We start from the raw sequence: 17,347 nt of genomic DNA, 5'->3' as shown, positions 1-17,347 counted from the left end.
ACGATTGGGGGGGGGGGGGGGGTGTATGTTCATCAAATTGAGCAAAGTAATACATAATTTTTTTATTAATGCATGATTTGTTGCCGTTTATTACATTATTCATGAAAAAAGTTGTTACTCACCTGTTAATGTAATAACCACTGGTTAATGTAACAACTTGTTACATTTAACAGAGAAAGTTATTACGTTTACTGGGTTTATTACATAAAAAATCTAGAAGTTATTTCAGTAGGAAAAGTTATTACTCTTACCAGTGTTATTACATTTACTGGGTTTATTACATAAAAAAATCTAAAAGTTATTACAGTAGGAAAAGTCATGACTCTTACCAGTGTTATTACATTTATTGGGTTTAATTAATACATAAATAATCTAGAAGTTATTACAGTAGGAAAAGTTATTACTCTTACCAGTGTTATTACATTTACTGGGTTTAATACATAAAAAAATCAAAAAGTTATTACAGTAGGAAAAGTTATTACTCTTACCAGTGTTATTACATTTACTGGGTTTAATACATAAAAAAATCAAAAAGTTATTACAGTAGGAAAAGTTATTACTCTTACCAGTGTTATTACATTTACTGGGTTTAATACATAAAAAATCTATAAGTTATTTCAGTCGGAAAAGTTATTACTCTTGCTAGTGTTATTACATTTGCCGTTGTTACGGCTAGACCCCAACACTGAAGGATGCATGTGGAAGCTTGCATGGTGGCGGGAACAAACGGGGGGAGAAGGGAAATGACGTGACACCGGTGCTCTGTGTCAACTGACTGGTGGGATTGTGGTATCATGGAAAGAGGCCACAGGTGCTACCCTCGTCACACACACAGACCAACACATGCACACACACCCCTCCACTGGGATGGATTCTCCATTATCTGTTTATGAGCACCTGTTGAAGTTGAAAAGGTTCAAGTTAATGTGGGCGACCCCCCCCCCCCCACCCCCCTTCTCAAATGCAGTGCAGCAGATGTGCGTGTGTGTTTGGTGTGGTGTGTGTTCCTCACTTTTCTAAACTTTAGGACAGAACCTGAGGTTATGGGCAGTAACATATGCACACTCAGACACACATTGACCCCTCTCTGCAGTTGGCCATTATAACAGCTGATCAAACTTGGCTCCCTGAGAGGCTGTGGGAGCTCCATGTCCCAGAGCTCAACACTGGAGTGGTTTAGCAAACACATCTCTGTTATAGAGCCCAGACCTGCAGCCTTTTCCCATCTCTCTCTTTCTATTTCTCCCTCACTCTCTCAATTCAATTCAAGGGCTGTTTTGACATGGGAAACATATGTTTACATTGCCAAAGCAAGTGAAATGGATAATAAACAAAAGTGAAATAAACAATAAAAAAATGAACAGTAAACATTGCACTCACAAAAGTTTCAAAGGAATAGAGACATTTCAATGTCATATTATGGTTATGTACAGTGTTGTAACAGTGTGCCAATAGTCTCTCTCCCTACCCTCTCTCTCTCCCTACCCCACTCTCTCTACCTTCTCTCTACCCTCTCTCTCTCTCTCTCTCTCTCCCTACCCTCTCTCTCTCCCTACCCCCTCTCTACCCTCTCTCTCTCTCCCTACCCTCTCCACTCTCCCTCTATCTCTCCCTACCCCCTCTCTCTACTCTCTCTCTCTCCCTACACTCTTTCTCCCTACCCCCTCTCTCTACCCTCTCTCTACTCTCTCTCTCTCCCTACCCTCTATCTCTACCCTCTCCCTACTCTCTCCCGCTCTACCCTCTATCTCTCCCTATCCTCTCTCTACCCTCTCTCTCTCCCTATCCTCTCTCTACCCTCTCTCTCTCCCTATCCTCTCTCTACCCTCTCTCTCTCCCTACCCTCTCTCCACCCTCTCCCTACTCTCTCCCTCTCTACCCTCTATCTCTCCCTATTCTCTCTCTCTCCCTACCCTCTCTCCACCCTCTCCCTACTCTCTCCCTCTCTACCCTCTATCTCTCCCTATCCTCTCTCTCTACCCTCGCTCTCTCCCTACCCTCTCTCTCTCTACCCTCCCTATCTTCTCTCTCTCTCCCTACCCCCTCTCTCTCTCTACCCTCCCTATCTTCTCTCTCTCTCCCTACTCTCTCTCTCTATACTCTCTCTCTCCCTACTCTCTCTCTCTATACTCTCTCTCTCCCTACTCTCTCTACACTCTCTCTCTACCTCTCTCTTGCTCGTGCTCTATTTATTTCTGTGCTCTCATTCTCGTGCTCTCTCTTTCTGTCACACCTTCGTGTAATTAATTCAGATTCCGGAATATAATACGTTTCCCAGCCTCATTAAAACTTCTTGGCTGCGTAGTTACTGTTTGGTCACTGTATGGTTCTGTGTGGTTCTGTGTGGTTCTGTGGTGCCATTCATCTGTTATTGTGTCAAAACGCTTTAGCTAGTTTAGATTCTTTAACATGCTACCCCTGCCAAGACCACCAGAAAGGATCTATTGACTGTTTTTTTTTAGGTGAGTGGTGGGAATGAGACATTTGGGGAAGAGAAGCATTTGTGCTCCCTGCACAGTGTGTGTGTGTGTGTGTGTGTGTGTGTGTTGCCTTGCCTGGTGAAGGTCCTCGAAGGCTGAACGAATTACTTGGACAGCGTAGGTCAGGGAACGGAGGCGGTACTGAATAAAAAAGAGAAGGAAAAATGAATGGCGGCCTTTTTTGTTCCCTTCTTCCACCTGATCCACTGACAGTTGAATGTTTCAGCAGTTCGTTGTTTCCAGGAGTTGGACTGGTAATCAGTGCAGTCCGTGTGTATATGTGTGACAGATCTGATTTACATATTGTTGTGCTGTTCTTAGGTGAGGGAGGGTGTTAGTTAGCTGAAGCGCTCCTTCATCAATTCTTCATCTGTCCCTCCTTCCCCTCGCTGTCATTTTCTGTCTGTTTTCCTTGATTTCCTTTTCCTCTCTCGCGCTCTATCCTGGCTGCTTTCTGTCCCGCTAGCGGTCTATTGAGATGCAGTCTTGAGTGTCTGTTTTCCTCGGCTCTTTAGGACCATTGTCCTTGTCTAGTGAAACTTGGAGAGAGAAGTGCACTCACTGTTTGTTAACGTGTGTGTGTGTGTGTGTGTGTGTGTGTGTGTGTGTGTGTGTGTGTGTGTGTGTGTGTGTGTGTGTGTGTGTGTGTGTGTGTGTGTGTGTGTGTGTGTGTGTGTGTGTGTGTGTGTGTGTGTGGGTTGGGAAACAGTCCGAGTGGGACGTGGGAAGCACTGTTTAAGTGAGCTGTGTGTGTGAGAGACCTGGCAGGGTTCACTAGAGCCCCAATGGCCTTTCTCAATTAGACACAAAATGTCACCCGAGGTCCCTTTTTTGGCCAGTGAAATGGACGCCATAAAAACACCGCTACAATTGTGTCCATTCTGAGCTGCCAGACGCTTTACACCTCCTCCACTGTTGTTGGGGACCTTTCTCTCTCTTTCTCTCCTTTTTCCAAGGTATCTCTCCTTTTCTGAGGTAGTTTTAAACCAGAGCTGTGTGGGTTTGTCTAGCTTGTTGAATAGGGTGTCTCTCCTCCTTTTTCCTGAGGTCATTTTCAGGTGTCTATCTCCCCTTTTCCCTGTTTGTTTCTGAGGTTTTCAGATGGAGCTGCAGGATTTCTGTCTGGTTGGTTGTAAAGAATCTCTTCTTCCCTGAGGTCTATCAAACAGTGGGGTTGCAGGCTAGTCCACTCGCGACTAGCAGTGTAAAGGAAAATTCTTTTGAAAATGACTCAAGAGAAAATGCTCGGTGGAGTGGTTGAATATGACACACATAGCGACTGCAGAAGCTCTGTCAGAGATGATTTTCTGTTGGTTGGTGTGTGTGTGTGTTGATTGGTTAGCACAGTGAGGAGCACCAGGAGATGTCGTCAGGGGGACACGGATTGGCCTACTCTACTCCAATCCTTAATGGCCCAATTTGAAGCTTGGCGGAGCATCCCCCACCACCAAACACACACACGCCCCTCCCCCCCACGCACTTTCTCGCTAGTGCACTACCACACACACCCTCCCCTGTCCTCCACACACCTCTCAATGTTTCTGTCTACAGAGCATGCTCTATTCCTATTGGCTGTGTGGCAGAAGTAAGGAATGGAAGGGTAGCTGGCCATTGTCTAATAAATACACAGTTAAAGGCGGTCTTTGTTACAATGCTGTGAGAACCAGAATGACTCTAGCCAACCGTCTCGACGGGCAACCAACTGGACAACCTCTGGCATGACACGGTCCTTACAGACCGCCCCATAGGGTGCCACTGACTTCTCACAGGCCATGGGGTGACCCTTATTATGCCAGAATAAAAACCCTTCTCAGTTTTCCATTTACTGGAGCTATAGTTAACCATCCGTTGACTGCATTGTATGTGGAGTTAAAATGTTGATGATTCCCCAATCATAACTAAGCGATTCAGATATAACATCGTAAACCGAACAAAAATATAAACGCAACATGTAAAGAGTTGGTTTCATGAGCTGAAATAAAAGATCCCAGAAATGTTCCACACGCACAAAAAGCTTATTTCTCTCCAATGTTGTGCCCAAATTTGTTTATATCCCTGTTAGTGAGCATTTCTCCTTTGCCAAGATAATCCACCCAGCTGACAGGTATGGCATATCAAGAAGCTGATTAAAGGGCATGATCATTCCACAGGTGCACCTTGTGCTGGGGACAATAAAAGGCCATCTCTAAAATGTGCAGTTTTGTCACACAACACAATGCTTCAGATGTCTCAAGTTAAGGGCGTGTGCAATTGGCATGCTGACTGCAGGAATGTCCACCAGAGCTGTTGCCAGAGAATTTAATGTTCATTTTTCTACCATAAGCCGCCTCCAACGTTGTTTTAGACGTCTAAACGGCCTCACCGCAGACCACGTGTATGGCATCGTGTGGGCGAGGCGTTTGCTGATGTCAACGTTGTGAACAGAGTGCCCCATGGTGGCGGTGGGGTTATGGTATGGGCAGGCATAAGCTACGGACAACGAAGACAATTGCATTTTATCCATGGCAATTTGAATGCACAGAGATACCGCGACGAGATCCTGAGGCCCATTGTCGTGCCATTCATCCGCCGCCATCACCTCATGTTTCAGCATGTTAATGCACTGCCCCATTTCGCAAAGGATCTGTACACAATTCCCATGGCCTGCATACTCACCAGATGCTCTGGATCAACGTTTACGACAGTGAGTTCCAGTTCTCCGTCAATATCCAGCAACTTCGCACAGCCATTGAAGAGGAGGGGAACAACTTTCCACAGGCCACAATCAACAGCCTGATCAACTCTATGCAAAGGATATCTGTCACACCAGATACTGACTGGTTTTCTGATCCACGCCCCTACTTTAAAAAAAAGAAGGTATCTGTGGTAGGCAGTTATGGGTTAATGCAGCGCTAGATAGTATGTGTATACTCTAGTGGTAGTTAAGGTTTAAGTCTGGTTTCCGTGCAGCACTAGGCAGTATTATGGTCTGTAGTGGTAGCTAAGGGTTAAGTCTGGTTGCCGTGCAGTGTTAGGCAATATTATGGTCTGTAGTGGTAGTTAAGGGTTAAGTCTGGTTTCCATGGTAGGTAGTTAAGGGTTAAGTCTGGTTGGCAGTATTATGCAAGCTGCAGAGAGAGAGAGGAAGAGTGGAAGTGCATTACAGAATGCTGAGCTCAGGGCTCTGGCACTCCGCCAGGCCTCTACACACACACACACACACACACACACACACACACACACACACACACACACACACACACACACACACTCTCAGCTGAGGGCTTTCCAAGCTTCCCACCAGCCCAGCGGTCTCCTCCCCTGTTTAGGAATGATCTCTTCTTCTCTCTCTTTTTCTCCCTCCTACATCTCTCCCTCCCTATGTCTTTCCCTTCCTCTTTCTCTCGTTCTCCCTCCTACCGCTCCCTCCCTGTCTTTCCCTTCCTCTCCCTCTTCTCTCTCTGATGTCAGTAGTTCAGCTGTGGGCCATGTAGGACTCGGGTTGGGCCATACAGTACAGGGGACTACCCTTTCTGTGTGTGTGTGTGTGTGTGTGTGTGTGTGTGTGTGTGTGTGTGTGTGTGTGTGTGTGTGTGTGTGTGTGTGTGTGTGTGTGTGTGTGTGTGTGTGTGTGTGTGTGTGTGTGTGTGTGTGAGCAAACTGTTACATTGTGGAGCAACTGCCAACCGGGGATGTACAGTATGTGCCTGTGTGCGAGTGTGGGTGTGTGTTACACAAGCAGATGTGATGTAGTGTGTGAGAGAGCGTGTGGATTTGTTTGTGTGTGAAATGTGATCCCCTGTGGTGTTGTGTCAGCTGACTGCTAGGCAGGAAATGGAGGAGTAAAAGAAGGCGGGTTCTCTTTCGCTCTAAACGTCTCTCTGGCTGCAGTCCAAACTCAAAAGTAGACAGCCCTCAGCCCTAAACCCTCAAGCCCTGGAATTACGTTTTACACCGTCACATCCCGAGTGTACCTTAAATGTCCCTTGCCCAAGCGAGGGAGAGTGTTGATCGGGAGAGGCAACGTTCTTGGTGGAAATCTTGAAGTTGAGCTTAAAAACAACCACCCTAAAGCTATTAATGTACCTAGCAAGCTAACGTAGCTAGCTAGCACTCCTGTCAGGTAGCTAGCTAGCTACAGTTATGCATAGCTGGCTAGCTAGTTTTATAGTTTGGTAATTTATTCCAATACATTTCAGAATTCCCAAAAATATATTTACAAAGCTAGCTACGTTTTATAGGCTCCTCACTACGAAACTAAGCTAATTTGCCAATGCTAAAATCAATGTCATCTATATATTTATATTTTTTAGCAAGCTAGTGTAATAATTTTGTCTGACATGCCGAAAATGCAGCCGGGTTGATAAAATTTTACACTTCGTGGCAACCGCAGTATGACACGTGACTACAGTTTGCCTTGAATTGTAGGTCATATCAACCCCACAAGTGATCAAAGTTCTTCACTCGCTCCCTCAAGCTAAATCGAACGCCGAGGGGCCAAAGTTTGTGAATTGGACCTCCACTTAAGATAGCAATCAAACTGCATCCGGTTTCGACGGGGATTCCCCCAAGGGAAAGGGGCTAGTGCAAGGGGGTAAAAAGAACATGTTTGGACTGCAGCCGCTGTCTCTCTTTGCTCTCTGCTCTCTTTGTCGCTGTCACATGATTTATCTCTCTCTTTATATCCCCCCCCCCCCTCCCCCACGTCTTCTGTTAGTCAGTTCTTCCAGTTTGTCAGTGTGAGTTTCCAGCATTCTGATTGAGCAAAAGCCTGTTGAGAGAACCGAAACCTGTGTGTGTGTGTGTTGTTTTCTCCTGTGTGTGTGTATTTTCATTGCTCGCACATGTGTGTTTGTAGTGTATGTACAGTGGGGCAAAAAAGTATTTAGTCAGCCACCAATTGTGCAAGTTCTCCCACTTAAAAAGATGAGAGAGGCCTGTAATTTTCATCATAGGTACACTTCAACTATGACAGACAAAATGAGAAAAGAAAATCCAGAAAATCACATTGTAGGATTTTTAATGAATTTATTTGCAGATTATGGTGGAAAACTTTTGTTATTGACCAAATACTTATTTATCTCAATACTTTGTTATATACCCTTTGTTGGCAATGACAGAGGTCAAACGTTTTCTGTAAGTCTTCACAAGGTTTTCACACACTGTTGCTGTTATTTTGGCCCATTCCTCCATGCAGATCTCCTCTAGAGCAGTGATGTTTTGGGGCTGTTGCTGGGCAACACGGACTTTCAACTCCCTCCAAAGATTTTCTATGGGGTTGAGATCTGGAGACTGGCTAGGCCACTCCAGGACCTTGAAATGCTTCTTACGAAGCCACTCCTTCGTTGCCCGGGCGGTGTTTTTGGGATCATTGTCATGCTGAAAGACCCAGCCACGTTTCATCTTCAATGCCCTTGCTGATGGAAGGAGGTTTTCACTCAAAATCTCACGATACATGGCCCCATTCATTCTTTCCTTTACACGGATCAGTCGTCCTGGTCCCTTTGCAGAACAACAGCCCCAAAGCATGATGTTTCCACCCCCATGCTTCACAGTAGGTATGGTGTTCTTTGGATGCAACTCAGCATTCTTTGTCCTCCAAACACGACGAGTTGAGTTTTTACCAAAAAGTTATATTTTGGTTTCATCTGACCATATGACATTCTCCCAATCTTCTTCTGGATCATCCAAATGCTCTCTAGCAAACTTCAGACGGGCCTGGACATGTACTGGCTTAAGCAGGGGGACACGTCTGGCACTGCAGGATTTGAGTCCCTGGCGGCGTAGTGTGTTACGGATGGTAGGCTTTGTTACTTTGGTCCCAGCTCTCTGCAGGTCATTCACTAGGTCCCCCCGTGTGGTTCTGGGATTTTTGCTCACCGTTCTTGTGATCATTTTGACCCCACGGGGTGAGATCTTGCGTGGAGCCCCAGATCGAGGGAGATTATCAGTGGTCTTGTATGTCTTCCATTTCCTAATAATTGCTCCCACAGTTGATTTCTTCAAGCCAAGCTGCTTACCTATTGCAGATCCAGTCTTCCCAGCCTGGTGCAGGTCTACAATTTTGTTTCTGGTGTCCTTTGACAGGTCTTTGGTCTTGGCCATAGTGGAGTTTGGAGTGTGACTGTTTGAGGTTGTGGACAGGTGTCTTTTATACTGATAACAAGTTCAAACAGGTGTCATTAATACAGGTAACGAGTGGAGGACAGAGGAGCCTCTTAAAGAAGAAGTTACAGGTCTGTGAGAGCCAGAAATCTTGCTTGTTTGTAGGTGACCAAATACTTATTTTCCACCATAATTTGCAAATAAATTCATTAAAAATCCTACAATGTGATTTTGTGGATTTTTTCTCTCTCATTTTGTCTGTCATAGTTGAAGTGTACCTATGATGAAAATTACAGGCCTCTCTCATCTTTTTAAGTGGGAGAACTTGCACAATTGGTGGCTGACTAAATACTTTTTTGCCCCACTGTATGTGTGTGTGCTGTCTCCCAGACCTCCCTTGAGACCGTTAGTGAATTCTTGTAAAATCTCACTCGCTCAATCTATCTCAGACCATTAGGACTATTTGTTTCCCCTTGGGCTGTAGTTGAAGCATCTGGCTAACCATCTTAACATTGCACCAGGCTCAAGTCCCCTGCTTAAGCACTGATTTAGGATCAGCTTAGCCAGATCTAGGCCTAACCTGAACCCTTAAGAGATTTAAGGCAAAGCTGACCTTAGATCCACGCTATCGGACCATCTGAGGCTTTTCACACTAAGCTATGGACGGTCGGTCGTATAGAGATACCATTTCGGCAATATGAGGCTCATCAAGGATTCTCGGTAGAGAGTCATGAAAGTAGCAATGTGATACTGCAGCATTATAGACTGCCACAATATCATAGGGGGCCAGGGGAGCCCCACTACACAGAAGAACCTGAGATAGACCCTCTAGTACTGGGAAGCAGACCCGCTCTCCTCCTAGTGTGTGTACTTTGAGAAAGACCAAAATAAAATGAAAGACTTAATTTGGTGTTCTCCTTTCTCTTCTTCACCTCAGGGAATAATGGTGTTGGAAGGAATAGCAACCGTTTTACAGTCTCCTGACTGATTGTGCTATTTTGTGGGGGGTTTTGGCGCTGATCTTAACTTATTTTGTACATAATGTTTCCGCCATCATTTCCTATGACTGAAAAGAGCTTCTGGACATCAGAACAGCTAACATCGATTTGGATGAGGATTTTTACTTCAATAAGTCAGAGGCAAATGACATACTGCTCATCCCGGACCAGGCCCGAATCCCTGACACTCGAAGAAGGAAGAGGTGCCGTTATTGAGGTCGGCGGGGCAGGATACCTGACGAGACTACATCAACCGCCTCTACCCTCTCTTCTATTGGCGAACATGCAATCACTGGAGAATAAACTGGAGACCAGCCCATCAACTTGATCTGAAGAACTGTAATATCCTATGTTTCTCCGAGTCGTGGCTGAACAAGGACAAATCTAGCATTTTTTTGCCATACATCGGCAGGACAGAATGGCAGCGTTGGGCAAACGGGGGGGGGGGGGGGGGGGGGTTACAACAGCTGGTGTGCAATCTCTAATATTAAGTAAGTATCGAGGTTCTGCTCACCTGAGTTACAATACCTCATGATAAGCTGTAGAACACCCAAAGTGCCACCCACGACTGCGTGGCCGCATCGTGGACTATAGATAACGGAGGGTCGAGCACGCCCCCATTCACATCGACGGAGCTGTAGTTGAGTGGGTGGCAAGCGGTACCGGAGCGCCAAGTCTGGGACCAAAAGGCTCCTGAACAGCTTCTATCCACAAACCGTAAGACTGCTGAACAGTTAATCATTGATCCCCTTATTATATGCACTGACTCTCATGCACCAACTCTATGCACGCTCACTGGTCTCCACCCACATACTGCACTGACACTCCAAAACACACACTACATACGCTTACACACACAAAACACTCACAAACACAACATTTTATTTTTTACTCTGCATTGTTGGGAAAGGGCTCATAAGAAAGCATTTCACGGTAAAGTCTACACCTGTTATATTCGGCGCATGTGACAAATAGAAATGTATTTGAAACCTGAATACAGTGGCGGGAAAACACATGGATTGGTACAATATATGGATTGGTTGTTTTACTGTTGGGTCGTGTGTGTGTGTGTGTGTGTGTGTGTGTGTGTGTGTGTGTGTGTGTGTGTGTGTGTGTGTGTGTGTGTGTGTGTGTGTGTGTGTGTGTGTGTGTGTGTGTGTGTGTGTGTGTGTGTGTGTGTGAGAGAGATGTGACGTAGTAAGCAATTTTCGGGGACCACTTTTAGCTCATGAGTGCTACTTTCAGAACTACTGGCTAAAAGGTATACAAAAGTACCAGAAAATCTCTTTAATTCCTCTATATCTATGGCTCTCTAGAGCCTATTGGTCTCCTGTCCTCTTTATATTTTACATTTGTCATTTAGTAGATGCTCTTATCCAGAACGACTTACAGTTAGTGCTTCCATCTTAAGATTTCTAGGTGGGACAACCACACATCACAGTCATAGTAAGTACATTTTCCCTCAATAAAGTAGCTATCAGCAAAGTCCGAGCTAGTGGGGGGGTCAAGTGCGAGTGTTAGCATGGCTGTCTAGAGCAGGGATTGGCAACCGGCGGCCAGCGGGCCACTTTGGTAGGCCCGCGGAGCAGTTTGTTTTGCGGGGGGGGGGACTCAATCAGGGTCTTAACTTACTGTTGAGAGTTAGAATAGTAGAATACACAAGGTGCACGTTCGAAATTTAGTTGTGCATCAGCAGTCACTTAAGTAGCCCATGTCAGCTATTTTTCCCCCCCAGATTGATAAGTTAGTCTAGCGGCCTGCTATCTAAACTTGTAGTAATCATGGTTGAATTACCGACCGGGGTGGGGCCCATTGATCATCAGTTATCATATAAAAAACGGCAAACATTTGCCTCCACCTTATGGCAAAATGTGTAAAATTGCAGGGAATGAGAATGCAGGCCATGGGAATTGTGTGTGTGTGTGGGGGGGGGGGGGGGCAGACCCAGGAGCCACTGCAGCCCCTCATGATTAGTTCCTTTTTTTGGGGGGGCCCCCACCCCCTTCAAAGTTGGCCCTCCCTGATCTAGAGCCTATTGGTCTCCTGTTCTCTCTAACATGGCCATTTTAGATCCAGTTTGTCTTCTGTCCTCTCTGGAGTTAACTGATCTGATCCCAGGCCCAACCAGACAGGATTTGTGGTGGCCATTTTGAGGGTTTCTCAGTGATGTCCATATCCCATAAGTTCTGGATGTCAGTGTGGTTTTCAGAGGCCTGCTTTATCAGCAGGAAAAGACTTCCTCCTGGACATTTTTCTTCATTTTCCATGTGTGTCTGGTCAGGAGGAATTTTGGACCATTCCTCTTTACAAAACTGTTTCAGTTAAGCAATATTCTTGAGATGTCTGGTGTGAACTGCTCTCTTGAGGTCATGCCACAGCATCTCAATCGGGTTGAGGTCAGGACTATGACTGGGCCACTCCAGAAGGCGTATTTTCTTCTGTTGAAGCCATTCTGTTTTTGATTTACTTCTTTGTTTTGGGTCGTTGTCCTGTTGCATTACCCAACTTCTGTTGAGCTTCAATTGGAGGACAGATTGGCCTAACATTCCCCTGCAAAATGTCTTGATAAACTTGGGAATTAATTTTTCTGTTGATGATAGCAAGCTGTCCAGGCCCTGAGGCAGCAAAGCAGCCCCAAAACATGATGCTCCCTCCACCATACTTTACAGTTGGTATGAGGTTTTGATGTTGGTGTGCTGTGCCTTTTTTTCTCCACACATAGTGTTGTGTGTTCCTTCCAAACAACTTAACTGTAGTTTCATCTGTCCACAGAATATTTTGCCAGTAGCGCTGTGGAACATCGAGGTGCACTTCTGCAAACTTCAGACGTGCAACAATGTTTTTTTTGGACAGCAGTGGCTTCTTCTGTGGTGTCCTCCCATGAACACCATTCTTGTTTAGTGTTTTACGTATCGTAGACTCGTCAACAGAGATGTTAGCATGTTCCAGAGATTTCTGTAAGTCTTTAGCTGACACTCTAGGATTCTTCTTAACCTCATTGAGCATTCTGCTCTGTGCTCTTGCAGTCATCTTTGCAGGACGGCCACTCCTAGGGAGAGTAGCAACAGTGCTGAACTTTCTCAATTTATAGACAATTTGTTTTACCATGGACTGATGAACATCAAGGCATTTAGAGATACTTTTGTAACCCTTTCCAGCTTTATGCAAGTCAACAATTCTTCATTTTAGGTCTTCTGAGTTCTCTTTTGTTCGAGGCACGGTTCACATCAGGCAATGCTTCTTGTGAATAGCAAACTCAAATTTTGTGAGTGTTTTTATAGTACAAGGCAGCTCTAACCAACATCTCCAATCTTGTCTCATTGATTGGACTCCAGGTTAGCTGACTCCTGACTCCAATTAGCTTTTGGAGAAGTCATTAGCCTAGGGTTTCACATACTTTTTCCAACCTACACTGTGCATGTTTAAATGATGTATTCAATATAGACAAGAAAAATACAATAATTTGTGTGTTATTAGTTTAAGCACACTATATTTGTCTATTGTTGTGACTTAGATGAAGATCAGATCAAATTTCATGACCAATTTATGCAGAAATCCAGGTAATTCCAAAGGGTTCACATACTTTTTCTTGCCACTGTATGTGTGGTGGTGTGTGTTTGTGAGGAGGTTTAATGACCCAGGCATTACCAGGTAAGCGTTGGGACGTGTTGTGGAAAGGAAATGAGAATGTTTCACTCTTTCATCTCGCTGGCTCTCCTGCCTGACAAAGTGTCTGCGTGTGTGTGACCAGTGAGTGACCAGAGAATTTCATGTTTCATGTTTCATGTTTTTAGAAAATAGAAGACTGGTGCTATCTAGTGGAGAATAGGGTGTGTGTGTGTGTGCGCGTGTGCGTGCAGTGTGTGTGGGGGCCGTGTGTGTGTGTGCAGGGCTGTGTGGGGGGCCATGTGTGTGCAGGGCTGCGTGGGGGCCGTGTGTGTGAGAAGGCTGAGCTCTATTGCATTAGGAGATCGACACACTGAGGGCCTCTAGAGATCAACAGTTTGACCTTTTCCCCAGAGAGAGAAAGGAGAGACATCTTCAGGGACTGCTCTTTCTCTTCCTCCCCCTCTTGCTGTTATAGTCTGACTAGTAGCTAGCTGGTACAATTGGTCTTCTTCACACTTAAGGTTACAACAAGCATAACTCTGTTGATCTACATGCGTGTGTGCACGTGGGTGAAGTGGGATTGTTGGAGTAGCAGACATCTTTTGGTGACATGATATCCTCGCCAGTCCCACTCCCATTCACATGGGGGCGATAGCAACGTTACATTTTTTTTTGTCTTAGTTTTGTGAAAGCAAGAAGTCACCTTCCCTTGCTAGAAGTACCTTGGTGGCAGCCTAGCTAAAAACATAGCAAGCTAACTAGCCTTTTTAGCTTCCCACATCTCCATGTGAAATAATCTGATTTATTCTATAAAAAAATATGCCCTGGCAAATATTCTTATACTTGCCTGTGTAACCTAAAACATTATCCCAGTTTGATATGCTGCTTGTGTATTCATTCCCATATCAGCTAAAATAAACTTCATCATGTTTTGGTCATGGAGAAAAAAAGTACATGGCTAGCTAGTTGGCTACAACAGGTTCTACCATTTCAGAATAGCCTGTAATCACTAGGGATGGGGGGGAAATAGATGCAGTTACATATCCAGATGTTCTTTTTGATGATGTATTTTTTTTGGACAATTTCGCAATATCATTTTTGCACTAGTTGGCTGTACCTGCACCAAAACTCCAGTGTTTTTCCATCATAGCTAACTCCCATCTTTTTTAATAAGGAGCACATTTGATGACTGATCAAAACAACGAATCGCAACACATATTGATAGATTGCATGTTTCGTCACAATATTGTTTTGAACGTTCGTTTTGGACTGATGCACAACTGAGAATTCTACTCAATGCATTGTCAATATGAGCGCATCAGTGGCTTGGAAATACAATGCTATTAAAAAACAGGCAAATAATTCGAAGGAAAACTTTTTGTCATCATTTTGATGTCGCCTTATTGACTTTATGTCCAGTATAAACAACGATTTGTATAACTAAGATAGACCACAGCCTGTCGTTTCCAATGGGAAAAAACGAGTCATAGTGGGCAGAACAAGCAAGGAGGTGGCCAGAGCCAAGCACGAGCTAGCGAGATCCTATTGGCGAGTTCTAGCATACATTTGCATATTTCCGTTAGTCAACGCCTACTCTGTGAAGTGCCCGTGTGCAATGACTCAATTCGCCTTTGCACTCCTTCTAAACAATGCAATTTTTTGAAACTTTGACAATGGGCAAAGTCTACAAAACTTTGTCCACTCTGTTCGAAACAGATTTTAGTTTTGCGAACAGAACTGTATTGAGATCAAATGTTTCATTAATGAGAACATTTGCAGAAAGTTGGCCAAAATCCATCTCGTTCCATCTTCTCCCGCTGGCGGCCACTGGGCTTCTTCTCACTACCATATTTCGTAGTGAGTGGAAACGCCTAGCGGATGCTTCACATTTTATATGTCCAGTGAAATATCTGTCTCGTTGTTCTATCTGTGGTATATCGTTAGCTAGTTAGTGAAGATTGAGGGGAGGACACCGGATTTTAGCCAGCTAAAGTTAGCATTGCTAGCTATTTTGTTTTACAAACTTTGCTAGCTAATGACAACATTGCCATCTGTCTAAAATACATTTGCCATGATAATGCTGGCAAAGTTGTTTCCTACTAAACATTTGACTATTTTAGCAATGTAATCGTATTTTCAGGCACTATAGTGTAATTTAGACGAAACAGTCGTTAGCCTCCATCCAGAATTACTGGGTTTAATCAAGACTTTAGGGCACCACTATTGCGTCGCGGGTAGAGCACGGCTTGGAGAACATTCATGACGCGACCGAGTGACGGAACCTATGAATAGAATCGTAAGAATCTCGTATCGGCATCTAAGTATCGTGATAATATAGTATCGTGAGGTCCCTGGCAATTCACAGCCCAAGTAATCACTAGTTATTACATATAAACCAAATGTATTTTTGGGGTAGATTCTTGATGTTTGGTTTACTGTCGGAACGGTCATTGAGATTATATTTGGTTATCAATGCAAAATAGGCTACTTTGATGAATAGCGACAACACTGCCCCCACGGCTGCGGAAGAATGATACCCGCGTCTCAATTTTCAGGTAGTCAAAAAAGTACATAAAATGCTGGAGTGTATTACAAGGAGCCGCCCCTTTTGTGACGAAAATCGAAATTGCAAAACAGAATCTTGCGTCTGCAAAGAGCTTGTAGTAACCTATAGGCTAGTAAGCCACACACTCACAGAGTTGTTATGACAAGAACATTAATGCCATTGTACTGTTCAAATATTTCGAACGTAAGCTTCTGTCAAGTACTTTTGTGTAAAACTGTTAGGCTACATGAATACAATTTGATTGATTGTCTAAAGGTTCTTGTTTTTTCTCCTTGCAGGGTTCCACCTCAGCGGAACGGTAACAGAACCGGCCACAGCGTCGGAACCCGAGCTCGTCTGCAGTGTGAGCGTCAGCTTCGACCGCTGCAAGATCACCGCGGTAACGTGCGGCTGCGGCAACAAGGACATCTTCTACTGTGCCCACGTTGTAGCGCTGGCCCTGTACCGTGTACGGAAGCCCGAGCAGGTCAAACTACACCTGCCCATCTCAGAGACTCTGTTCCAGATGAATAGAGACCAGCTGCAGAAGTTTGTCCAGTACCTGATAACAGTACACCACACCGAGGTGTTGCCCACTGCTCAGAAACTAGCTGATGAGATTCTGTCTACCAACTCTGAGATCAACCAGGTCCACGGTGAGTGGGGTGGATGATGTGTAGACGAGAGAAAGATGGTGTGAGGAAGAAAAAGTGTGTGTGTTTGTGTGTGTGTGTTTTTGCGTGAGTGTGTGTGCCTGGAAATGATTTCCCCCTGTCTGGCTCCAGTAAAGCAGAACACTGGAGAGGGAAACACTTTGATCAAGTGTCACGTCCGTGTGAGAGCTCAACAGTAATGTAGGATGTGGGGAAGAGTGTGTGATAATACTTTAGACCCCCTTTACTTATGCTTCATTTTCATTTTCAAAACTACATTTTGTTCATCTTGTTCTGTTTGTGTTTGTGACATAGAGCCCAGTGCTTTCATTGAATCATTTTCCATTTCTCAACCTAAATTGTGTGTGTGTGTGTGTGTGTGTGTGTGTGTGTGTGTGTGTGTGTGTGTGTGTGTGTGTGTGTGTGTGCACGCGCAGGGGCCCCGGACCCTACGGCAGGGGCCAGTGTAGATGATGAGAACTGTTGGCACCTGGATGAGGAGCAGGTTCAGGAGCAGGTGAAACTCTTCCTCTCACAGGGAGGATACCACGGCTCTGGGAAACAACTCAACCTGCTCTTCAGCAAGGTAACACATACGCACACCAATTCCAATTGAAGTGAGTCAATTCAGGAAGTAAAGTAAACTGACATTCCAATTCAATAATTGAAAAAAGGGATTTTTCCCCCAATGACTTCTTAATACATTGAAAAGTAGAAGACATATGTATTTCAAAATGTGTTTAATTTTTTGTATTTTAAATTCAAATCCCTTCCTGAATTGACTGTCTTCAATTTGAATTTACCCTGTCACACATACACACACACACACACACACACACACACACACACACACACACACACACACACACACACACACACACACACCTTTGATGACCTCTCTCCCTCCCCCTCTCTCTGTCTCCTCTAGGTGAGAGAGATGTTGAAGATGCGTGACTCCAACGGTGCCAGGATGTTAAC

At 44.7% G+C, this 17,347-nt stretch overlaps 1 protein-coding gene across 1 annotated transcript in view; it reads left to right on the top strand.

Moving 5' to 3' along the window:
• Nucleotides 1-17,347, top strand: part of zswim6 (zinc finger, SWIM-type containing 6) — a 41,331-nt gene that overhangs the window by 13,471 nt on the left and 10,513 nt on the right. The window contains exons 2-4 of the mRNA XM_038970368.1: nucleotides 16,016-16,372; nucleotides 16,807-16,955; nucleotides 17,298-17,347. The exon at nucleotides 17,298-17,347 is cut by the window's right edge and continues 101 nt beyond it. Of these exons, the coding sequence (XP_038826296.1) occupies nucleotides 16,016-16,372; nucleotides 16,807-16,955; nucleotides 17,298-17,347 (556 nt within the window). The remainder of the gene's footprint in view (nucleotides 1-16,015; nucleotides 16,373-16,806; nucleotides 16,956-17,297) is intronic.

The sequence above is a fragment of the Salvelinus namaycush genome, chromosome 31 (assembly GCF_016432855.1).
Source record: "Salvelinus namaycush isolate Seneca chromosome 31, SaNama_1.0, whole genome shotgun sequence".
Lineage (NCBI taxonomy): Eukaryota > Metazoa > Chordata > Actinopteri > Salmoniformes > Salmonidae > Salvelinus > Salvelinus namaycush.
Note: the sequence above shows the minus strand (reverse complement) of the source record. Positions and strands in the feature narration are given on the sequence as shown.